Source organism: Leopardus geoffroyi, chromosome A1 (genome assembly GCF_018350155.1).
Source record: "Leopardus geoffroyi isolate Oge1 chromosome A1, O.geoffroyi_Oge1_pat1.0, whole genome shotgun sequence".
Classification (NCBI taxonomy): Eukaryota; Metazoa; Chordata; class Mammalia; order Carnivora; family Felidae; genus Leopardus; species Leopardus geoffroyi.
Window position 1 is genome coordinate 87,684,523 of NC_059326.1, and position 11,467 is coordinate 87,695,989.

Here is an 11,467-nt window from a genome sequence, read left to right on the forward strand (position 1 = left end):
TGCTATCATTGTAAGCATGACAATACTCTATATGTCCACTGATGCATAAAGTGAGGCAATAGGAACCACCATCAATCCCAATAAATGAGGTAGGTTTCACTAAAATTCTAACTGAGAATTACTTATGATCATGTATCTGTGATAACTAGCTATCAAAACTTATGTTTTCAATAAATGTGTACTGCCCAGATGACTTTTAAAACACTTTTTGTCACCTGCGAGTATTTTTAAATTTCAATTTACGTTGGTGTGTGTGTGTGTGTGTGTGTGTGTGTGTGTGTGTAACGAAAGGTAATAGATAAAAACACTCAAAAATATAGCTTACATTTGGATGAAATTCTCAGGAAGAAGTACAATGGGGGTGAGTTCAGGGAGGAAAAAAAGGATCATGTAGACTATCTCACTGTTAAGGAAGAATTTGATCATGTGTTCTAAGAATTGATGACAGTATCGAATTGCTATTCCAATAGATACCTTTAAAAGATTGATGTGATCGTGTCACCCATATTTCAGTAAGAAAGATTTTTATAAGAGCATTATTTGAAAATGTGTCAAAGCTCAAGAACTTTATTTAAAAATTTATTTTAATTTCTTTGATGTGACCATTTTGCTTTTTTACAACGTCCTACGTTGGGAATTGCGCCCTTGTAACTATAACAACTAAGGATAAAAATATTTTAGATGCCAACTGAAAAACGTGTCAGATTTTAAATTCCTTTAGATTGGACCCACGCAGGAGAAGGAACAGGGTGGGTGGGCTTCCAGACGCTGGGGCGGAGGGAGCTTCGACTGTGACGTTCTCAGACCCTCCCGCCCAGCCCGGCTTCGACCAGCTTCCTCTGGTGATGATTTGCAAAACATGACTGATACCTTTCATTAAATGTTTGTTCCTTGCCTGAGCGGATGACACGACCAATCGGTACATCTAAATCTCAGAGTGGCTCAAGGAAGTGCTTGTTAGGAATCCCCTATTTACAACGAAGAAAAGCCAAAGCGATGTCCTTTTCCAAGTAAAGGCTCTTCGTGCCAAAGCGCTTTCCCTGAGCCAAGATGACACTTCCCTTAATAAATGCCATAAATTCGAAAAAAGAGGTAATTCTGCGTCACTAATGCTTCACAGAAAATGATGTGGCTGAAAGAGGGAGCTATTTGTCCAGAAAAGGGGGGATTACATTAAAGGGGAATTACTTTCCTCCTGAATTGATCTCCCCCATCCCCACATAGGCTAAAGCTACCCGCAGCAGAAATCGGCTTGTTACATGTGGCTCGCGCACACCAGACGCTTCCATTTCCCTTTCGTTTCAAACGTTTTGCCTTTGTAAGGTCCAGTCACGCCAACATTCTCCCAGAAATGTTCACTGCTTCAGGATCAAGATGTCTGGTCGAGGCAAGGATGCAGCTGCAGGCGACACCGCCTGGGGCCGCGCAACACCGGAGACCTCACTTCCAAGCCCATGCATCAGAGACACTGGGGTGGGGGGATTGGCACCTCCTGAAAGAGGTGACCCGCGCCCTTCACCCACAGACGCACGCCGCGCGCAGACAGGCCTGGGTCTTGGAGTCTACGCGCGCAAGCGCCGGGGATGCACCCTTGCAGCCACCAAAGGACGAAGAACTCAAGGTGTCTACTTAGGGGGGCGATGCATCAACAGCCCTCCGCAGCGGGGAGGGTGGACACGGATCCTTGACCGCCAGGCCGGTTACCATCCCAGACCTCCATAAGAAGCAGTTACATATTCTCGCCTTCCACGCACATACACAATGGCGCGCGCGCGCACACACACACACACACACACACACACACACACACACACGGACCCAGTAACCAGGAAACCACTAAGGTGCACAGAACGGAACTGATTCACAGGACAACCCTTCACCGTGTTCAAAACCCTTTTTCGATTATGTGGGTGGCTCTGAAAAGAGCCTTTGGGTTCCAGGGCGCCCGGCGCGCCTCACTTGGAGCTGGTGTACTTGGTGACGGCCTTGGTGCCCTCAGACACAGCGTGCTTGGCCAGTTCGCCTGGCAGCAGCAGGCGCACGGCCGTCTGCACCTCGCGGGACGTGATGGTAGAACGCTTGTTGTAATGCGCCAGGCGGGAGGCCTCGCTGGCAATGCGCTCGAAGATGTCGTTGACAAACGAGTTCATGATGCCCATGGCCTTGGACGAGATGCCGGTGTCGGGGTGCACCTGCTTCAGCACCTTGTACACGTAGATGGAGTAGCTCTCCTTGCGGCTGCGCTTGCGCTTCTTGCCGTCCTTCTTTTGCGCTTTGGTGACGGCCTTCTTGGAGCCCTTCTTGGGCGCGGGTGCCGATTTAGACGGATCAGGCATTATGGCAAGTCTCTCCAAACAAAAAGAGCGTGCGGCCCGAGCAACTGTATTTATACGTCCCGTATGCAAATGAAGGATCCAGAGGTCCTCGTATCTGATAGGTTCGAACGCCGCCTAACGTAATCACTGGAAAAGGTGCATGCAAATTAGGGGATGATGGACTCCTTTTCTGATTGGTCTCCATTACTATCCAATCAGATGAGGTCAGCTCCACTACCTCCGGACCATATATAAGGGCTCAGTGGGGCTGGCGGCCTCGTTATTTTGGGTCTGTCTTCTCGTCTTTCTTCTCTCTCCGCGCCCGAGTTGGCAATGTCCGGCCGAGGCAAACAGGGCGGTAAGGCGCGCGCCAAGGCCAAGTCGCGCTCTTCTCGCGCGGGGTTGCAGTTCCCCGTAGGCCGCGTGCACCGGCTGCTCCGCAAAGGGAACTACTCCGAGCGGGTCGGGGCCGGCGCGCCGGTGTACCTGGCGGCGGTGCTGGAGTACCTGACTGCTGAAATCTTGGAGCTGGCGGGCAACGCGGCTCGCGACAACAAGAAGACGCGTATCATCCCGCGCCACCTGCAGCTGGCCATCCGCAACGACGAGGAGCTCAACAAGCTGCTGGGCCGCGTGACCATCGCGCAGGGCGGCGTCCTGCCCAACATCCAGGCCGTGCTGCTGCCCAAGAAGACGGAGAGCCACCACAAGGCCAAGGGCAAGTGAGGCTGCGGAGGCGGGCCGGCAACGGCCGTGTGCCCCGGGGGCCCTGTGACACCAAAGGCTCTTTTCAGAGCCACCCACGGTTTCAAGAAAAGAGCCACACTGACCACGCAGCTTTGTCTTACCAAGGCTGCGTCCTCCCGGGCGCACGGAGAGCCGGGCCCGAGGCACAATCCGGGAGCGGGTATGCGCACCGTGGCCTCCCGTGTTCGTTTGCCGCAGGGAATGCTACCGGACACGTAGCCGCCCTTTGCGTTTGAATCTCACTCCTAAACTGCGCCTGGGGTCTTAAGTTAACTCGCTCACCGTGAAGGTATCTGTAGTTATCGGTGACCAGTTGCCTTGCACTCTGCAACGTGTCGTTCGGTCACATTTAGACACCCAAGTACAGGCTGTCTGCTTATCCCAGGCCTGGATAACAGGGCAGATTCACCTGCCTTTGAAAATAAGTCTAGTTGTTAGAATGCGCTATTTGCGGTTCTTATGGGTAACCCTTAAAGATTTACATTCTAGAACGTATGGGTGCTTGAGGGAGTGGATATTGCAAAGTTTTAGGAAACATGAGGTCGTTGGGAATTACGATCTGGAGATTGAAGTCTTGTAAAGAGTCTGTTCTAGAGGCGTTTACAACATTCAGAAAGAAAATTGTATTTTTAAACGAAGTGTAAACTTTTTAAAGAAAATCTTACTGTAAGTAGAATGACCAAAAGGATTTAAATTGTTCAGTCTGGGTTGGTCAAACATTAATTCGAGTCCCTTAACCTGATAACTAAAGTTAGAGAATAAAATAATTTGTACATTGAGTTTGGTCAGGAAGACCAGGTTGTTAGGATTAGATTATGTAATATATGAGTGGATATTTCAGAAGATGACTGTTTACACGAGCTCCTCACTCTGTAATAAAGGGGAGTTGGACATTCCCAAGGATCCTGGCGAAGTCGTCAAAATGTTAATAGCACCCACCTCATGGGGGAGAGGGATTAAGTGGTTAATTCATAATAATTCCTTTAAAACAATGTCTGGCATGTGCTCGACATACACACACACACACACACACACACACACACACACACACACAGAGCTTGATAACTGCTAGTTATTCCTAGTATCAAGATCTTTGCCATTTTCATTAATTTTTTTATTATTATCGCAATAAATGCAGGCCAGTAACACAATTCAGGAATATTATATAATTTATATTAAACTTAGTAAAATTAGGTCTACTCAAACCAGGGCTCCCTAGACACCATCTGGAGCTAACCACACATCTGCTGGTCTTGAGAAAATATCCTAGTGCTGTGAAAGTATTCGCACCAAGGATCTACAAACCCTGCTCTGACGGTGTGCATCTAAACACAGGAGTCTCCTGCAGCAGAGGTAGGTAGTGGACCACATTGCTGAGTGGGCAGCATTTCTGTGACACAAGCAAGGACTGTCCAAGAGACCATAGAGCCTTCTGGAGATGGATCCATTATGTTCAATTGTAGCATAAATTTTTGTTTATGCACTGATGTTCATGTAGGCCATTGTATGTCGTCAAACCCCTCAGTGGTATTTAGGAAATGTTTTTTCAGGGCCAGCAAGGTTAGGTATGCCACGTATCCATGGAGTTCCCAATTTTTAATTTCTTAAATGGGACATTGAGAGGGAGGCAGTGAGGTGGGTGGTGCTCACAGAAGCAGCCCTTCATCTGTTATCTCTAAGGCTGAGCTGTCCCCTGGAGATAACATCAAGCAACAAGAGCTATTCAATCTTTTTTTTAAGTTTATTTATTTTTGAGAGAGAGGCACAGAGTGTGAGCCGGGGAGGGTCAGAGAGAAAGGGAGACACAGAATCCAAAACAGGCTCCAGGCTCTGAGCTGCCAGCACAGAGCCCGATGCAAAGCTCAAACTCACAGTGAGATCATGGCCTGAGCTGAAGTTGGACACTCAACCGACTGAACCACCCAGGTGCCCAAAAGACTATTCAATTTTCAATGATTTAAAATTAAATACAAGGGGTGCCTGGGTGGCTCAGTTGGTTGAGCCTTAGACTCTTGATTTCGGCTCAGGTTGCGATCTCACAGTTCATGAGATGGAACCCCAAGACAGGCTCTGCTCTGACAGCATAGAGCCTGCTTGGGATTCTCTCCCTCCTTTCTCTCTCTCTGCCCCTCTCTCACGCATGTACACTCTCTCAAAATAAATAAAACGTTAAAAAAATTTTTTTAAATAAATTAAATTAAATTCTAGGATGCAGTTTCTTAGCCTCCCTAGCCACGTGTGGCCAGCAGCCAACGCATGGAACAGCACAGGTGGAGAAGCTCCATCATCATGGAAAGGTCAGGTGGACAGCTCTGGTCTAAAGTTTAATCGTCTCTTGGGGGTTATCTGGTTCAGGAATGTGATGCAATATCCAGAGCTGCCTGCCTATGCAGGAGAAAGCCCATCAGACCCTCGCTTCAATAAGGAAGAGCCATATGGCCCAGCAATTGCACTCCCAGGTATACACAAGGACTCAGTTACTTGTACACGCACATTTACAGCGGCATTATTCCTCATGTCCCAAAGGTGGAGACAGCCCAAGCAAATGGATGAACAAAATGTGCTCTGTCCGCACAGTGGAACAGCATTCAGCCATAAAATGGAGTGCAGCACTGGTACATGCTACCACGTGGATGACCTTCAAAGACATGATGTTCTGTGAGAGAGAAAGGTCACACAGGGTATGATTGCACTTATAAGAAACAGAACGGGGGCGCCTGGGTGGCTTAGTCGGTTGATCGTCTGACTTTGGCTCAGGTCATGATCTCACAATTCATGGGTTTGGGCCCCACATCGGGCTCTGTGCTAAACACTTGCTCAGAGCCTGGAGCCTGCTTTGGATTCTGTGTCTCCTCTCTCTGCCCCTCCTCTGCTCGTGCTCTGTCTCACTCTGTCTCTCAAAAATAAATAAATGTAAAATAATTTTTTTTTTTTACAGAAACAGAATGGACAGAGCCATAGAGATGGGAAGCAGATTAGTGGTGGCCAGAGGATTCTCGGGAAGTGGGGAAGATGGCGGGGAGACTGCCAGCCTCTACAGAGCTTCAACACCTTCTCCATGCTCACTGCGTCAAGTCACATGCTCCCTTTCCCCATCCCCAGATCGTCTCTGTCATTCTCCCCACGTCCCTGTGGTATGAGCAGTTTACTGAGAAAGGTGAACCAAAGATGTACAAGGTCCCACAGGAAGAATGCAGAAACACCCATGCCCCCTGCCAGTAAACTGCTCCCAGCTTCCGGAATTCTCCACTCACCTCATCCAGGTCCCATAATTCAACTTGCCCCTCTCCTGGGCAAGGGTCTGGCCCCAGCCCCAGCCCCACATCCAATCATTCTCGTCTTTTTTTTTTTTTTAATTTTTTTTTAACGTTTATTTATTTTTGAGACAGAGAGAGACAGAGCATGAACGGGGGAGGGGCAGAGAGAGAGGGAGACACAGAATCGGAAGCAGGCTCCAGGCTCTGAGCCAACAGCCCAGAGCCTGACACGGGGCTCGAACTCACTGACCGCGAGATCGTGACCTGAGCTGAAGTCGGACGCTTAACCGACTGAGCCACCCAGGCGCCCCTCATTCTCGTCTTTTTACCGACGTTTTCAAGAATCTTCCAAGTGAGCAATCATGAAGGACCCCCTCAATTTCTGTGTTGGCTTAGAGCCTGAGTAAGAGCGTTGGGTACAGGCCTTGAGGTGGACTGGGTCACCCAGCTTGAGAGCTGTCAGGTCCGGGCTGCCCTGAGCTGTTCTGCCCGCACGCTGCTCTGTCACATGGAGGTCCCAGACCTGGTTATCAGAATTTACCCTCATGTTCCCAGGAAGGGCAGTTTCCATGCATTGCTCACCAAGCCTTGCCAAGGGTCTGCTTTTCCCTCATGCCCCTCCCCCCACCCCAGCAAAAGCTTGAAAAGTGCATCCTTCTCTCTGCCCACTTCCTTCCTCATGAGTAATTTGGTCCCAGGCAGGATTCTGGGGGGACAGGTCTCTGGGGAGGCCAGGTCCTGATGCTTCCCTCCTCCCCAAGACAGTGGAGCCCATGACCTCCCCTCCGGCCAGTGCTGCCCTTCAGGACACCCTCTCTTACCCATTGCCCTGTCCTCAGCTTGCCACAGCCCCCGGCAGCCCTTCTGGGGGCCTGATCTGCCCGTTCTCTCCTGTGGGATGATGGATCAGCCCAAAATGTCCCAGCTGCTGGTCTGAGAATCAGTGGTTACAGCCGGGCTCCCCAGGAAAGCTGGTGGTTGGTGACCATGCTGAAGGCCAGATTGTGGGAATTTGGGATCAGCTGGGAGGGTATCATCTGAGGGGGTTATCTAGGGGGTCAGGGGAAGGGTCAGTGGTGGGGGGTGGTGTTAATCTGGTAGGTCAATGTGGAGTCAGCTGGGAAGACACTGGTCCAGGTGGCCTCCTTCACATGGCTGGGTACCTTGTTTCTTCTTGTATACAGTCTCTTTCCAAGGCTAATTTGGGCTTCCTTACACCATCCCTGGAGGACAGAGTCCCCTGGACCCCTGAGGCTCAGCCTGCACACTGTGACTCATACCCCATGCTGGGGTTCACAACAAGTCTCACTCCACGGTGCTGGGAACATCAAGAGCCACGCTGCCATCCACCACGGGTTTTGTGGCTCAGCTACGAGGCTTCCTCTCTCCTCCTGCTCTCAAGCCAGGGCATCAGTGGGGCCCGAAAGTCACAGCAGCTGTCTTCCAGGAGCCACAGGCTATCACCTCCTGATTGGGAGTTCCATCCTCTCCTGGCAGCCAGGCTGCACTCTGCCTCACCCCCCATGGCGGCACCTCCTCGTCTTCCCCAGGCAGACATGCCCTGTTGGAGACCATCAGCAATCCGGGAGTCTCGGGATGCAGTTCGTCTCCATGTCCCGAGTCCCACCCCTAGTGCCACCTCCCCCAAAATAGATATGACCCCGTTCTAATGTCCAGAACTTGTGAGTGTGATCTCATTTGGAGAAAGGGTCTTTGTAGTGTAACTTAAGGGCCCTGAGATGAGGTGGTCATCTGGACCACGCAAAGAACTCTCAGAACTCCACGCTGAAAAAATCACTCTTTGATTTGTGGACAGGCCAGGCCCCTCTTTTGCCATTCACCCTGTTCCCTGCATCCTAATTCTCTCAGCCTGGCTGCCACCTCCTGGAGTGACTTTTTGTTATAGTAGAATCTTCGATTCTGGTGGAGAAGACAAGGAAATAGAGGTGGCAGTGGGGGGGGGGGGGGAGGGCAGGGTGGGGAGAGATGGATGAATTTCCTAAGATGTAAGTGTAGATAAAAGTGAGTAGAGGGGCGCCTGGGTGGCTCAGTCAGTTGAGTGTCCGACTTCGGCTTGGGCCCTGATCTCACAGTTCGTGGGTTTGAGCCTTGTGTTGGGCTCTGTGCTGACAGCTCAGAGCCTGGAGCCTGCTTCGGATTCTGTGTTTCCCTCTCTCTCTGTCCCTCCCCAGCTTGTGCCCTATCTCTATCTTTCAAAAATAAATAAATGTTAAAAAAAAAATTTTTTTTTAACTGAGTAGAGTAAGTGGATCTTAAGGATAATAGAGACCGGAGGACCACGACACAAGGTAGTTAAACGTGAGGCACTAAATATTCATGATCACCAAGTATACTAGTAGACACTCAGCAATCGGGACCCCTGAGGCACTCGGTTTCCATTAGGTCTTAATCAGCTACATCTGGGGCTCTCCACAGGTGAGCCTGTCCCTGGGGGACCACACCTGTGTGCATCAGCCCAGCTGTCCTGGCGACCCCACCATCAGCGAGAAGGCTGAGGCAGCAGGGAGTGACAGGACACAGGACTTCCTGTGGCTCCCTGACATCTGTCCTAAGTTTGTCAGCTCACCCCATGTCTTCTACCTTGCTTCTGCTGGGAGTTTTTGTTTTTTTGTTTTTTGTTTTTTTTAAGTTTATTTATTTATTTGGAGAGAGAGAGAGAGCATGCGAGATGGGGAGGGGCAGAAAGAAAGGGAGAGAGAATCCCAAGCAGGTTCTGAGGCTCTGTACACTCTGCGCAGAGCCCGAAGCAGAGCTTGAACTCCTTAACCATGTCATCATGTGATATCATGACCTGAGCAGAAATCAAGAGTCTAACGCTCAACCAAATGAGCCACCCAGGCGCCTCTTTTCTGGGTCTTTTAAATGGGTTTAATAAACCACCTGGTTTGAGGTTTCTGACAGGCCTGAGAGCTCTTCCACGCTAAGCCCTGCAGGGAACTGGGGAGCACGTTAGTCTCCAGTGTCCCTCCACAGTGGTTGGAGGCTACCCCCAGGCAGGTGAGCGCGACAGGCCACTTAAATGGAAGCGCTGTGTTTCCTCCCCTCACTGCACTGGATAGTGTGGGCGACTCTCAGAGCCCCCCGAGAGCAGGAGAAACCCTGTCTGCCCTGATTCCCGAGGACACCCGTGCACTTGGGTGTCGCGGTCCCCAAACAGGTGTACCAGGCGCGCAGGCGTCCGCGTGTGACACATGGCCATCTTCCTGCTTGTGAAATGCCATCTGAGAACGCCACGTGTGTGGCCCGAAGAGCTCCAGCTCCCTGGGAACAAAGCCCTTGAAAGCAGTCACTGCACGGAAGCCATCCAGAGACTGTGCACTGCCCAGAGCAGGAGCCGACTCCGGGTGTGGGTGGAAGTCACCCAGAAAAGAACATCAGGGCCTCAGGAATGAGGGCCACCCTCCTGCAGGCTCCCAGATGCGACAGAGCGGTTTGCAAAAGGACTTAGAAGGCGCGGCCTCTTCAGAGGCCATCGGGGAGAGAGGACTCCAGTGTTTTTGCTGAAATGCAAAAAGGGACATGGGCTTGATGGTGTCGTTGGAAGCCGGGGTCGCCATCTCCTGGCGGCTCCCAGAGGATGCAGCGCATGCGCTGGGCGTCCCCGGGCGTGCCGGGGACGCGCCGCGCGGGGTGGTACCCTGGCCGGCCTAGCGCCTCCCGCCGGTGGTGCCACAGCGGTAAGGCTCGAGCTCGCGGTCCTCGGTCCTGGAAGACAGCGCGCCATAGGGAGGCTTGGCGAACTCCTGGGGGTGGCGCGGCTCGGGGGAGCCGCGGTGATGGTGACAGGTGGCAGGGATGCAGAGGGGCGGGGATACAACGGCACAAAGGATGCAGGGGTACCGGGATGCTGGGGTGCAGGGGAGCAGGGAGCTGGGGATTCCGCGCTGCTTGCACGTGAGGGCGGAGGGGACGGTCGCGGACTGCTGCTGGAGCGCGCGCGCCGAGGCTGACAGTGGCTTCGGAGGCTCCGGGTCCTAGTCTCTGGGTGAAGACCCGAAGCCTTTGAGGCCCCTGTTTATGCTCGGGCACGTGTCCCGGTTGGTCGTTTCAAAAGCCCTGGGGCCAACCGCCCTAGAGGCGATTTCGCCCTGGTGGCCTTGGGATGCTGACCGCCTCGCCGCTGCTCCTCTGGGCTCCGAATCCCGGATGCTGACCGCATTGTGCAGACTGGAGGTCTCTGATTTCTCGAAGGGGCGCGCATTCCATGGATGCAAATGACTAGGTGCGTTCTCCCCGAAAGGGATGCCTGGGTCGGCGGGTCCGGACGGCTGGCGGAGGCCTTTGCGCCAGTGCGCGCAGGGATGGAGCGCCCCCAGCACGCCCCCTGCAGGTCGGCTGTCCCCTCGCCGCTTCCCCCGTGCATCTACCTCCTCCTCCCCTATGCTCCGCGCGCATTTTGTTTTCCTGGTTCCTTCCCGGGAGGAATCCGCGCATGTGCACAGCTGAACGTTGTGGATGCACACATTTTTAAGAACCAAATACGCTTATGTATCAACGCTTTCCTTTATACCAAAATCGATAACAAGTCAACACAATCTTCTTACATCGTTTAACTTTTTTTTTTTTTCAGTTTTTAAAATGTTTATTTATTCTTGACAGCGAGAGAAACAGAGTGCAAGCTGGGGAGGGGCAGAGAGGGAGACACAGAATCCGTAGCAGGCTCCAGGCTCTGAGCTGTCGAGCCCAGCGAGAGGCTCGAACCCACAAACCGTGAGATCAGGACCTGAGCCGAAGTCGGACCCTGAACCGCCTGAGCCACCCAGGCACCCCTTCATGACAATTAATAACACAGATGACGTCCAGGAGCTGGATGCACACCTGACAGTGGCTCTGGGGGCAGGGCAGTAGTAAGTGCTGCGTCTGTCAGGTCCATGATATGTGTGCATGTTGACTCGGCCATTCTTGTTCCTCTTGTTCACTGTCCTCTCCTCATGGTGACGTGCATGTCCCTCCTATGAAGACAGATTGATCTCCAGAGTCCTGTAATCACTGGGGGGTCCTCTATAATTTCCAGACCTCTGGTCGACCCAAGTGAGCACAGGGTAGAAACAAAGGAGACATATTTCTTTTTTTTTTTTTATGTTTATTTTTGAGAGAGAGACACACACACCCTGAATGCAGGAGGAG

At 51.9% G+C, this 11,467-nt stretch overlaps 2 protein-coding genes across 2 annotated transcripts; one reads left to right on the top strand and one right to left on the bottom strand.

Annotated features, from left to right (window-relative positions):
* Nucleotides 1-547: 547 nt before the first annotated feature.
* On the bottom strand, nt 548-2,608 carry LOC123600963 (histone H2B type 3-B). Its single transcript, XM_045483520.1, has one exon. It carries the CDS (start codon nt 2,334-2,336, stop codon nt 1,956-1,958), a length of 381 nt encoding a protein of 126 aa, XP_045339476.1. The 5' UTR covers nt 2,337-2,608; the 3' UTR covers nt 548-1,955.
* On the top strand, nt 2,591-3,958 carry LOC123600956 (histone H2A type 3). The gene has a single exon (XM_045483506.1). The coding sequence runs from the start codon at nt 2,649-2,651 to the stop codon at nt 3,039-3,041; it is 393 nt and encodes a 130-aa protein (XP_045339462.1). The 5' UTR covers nt 2,591-2,648; the 3' UTR covers nt 3,042-3,958.
* Nucleotides 3,959-11,467: the final 7,509 nt, after the last annotated feature.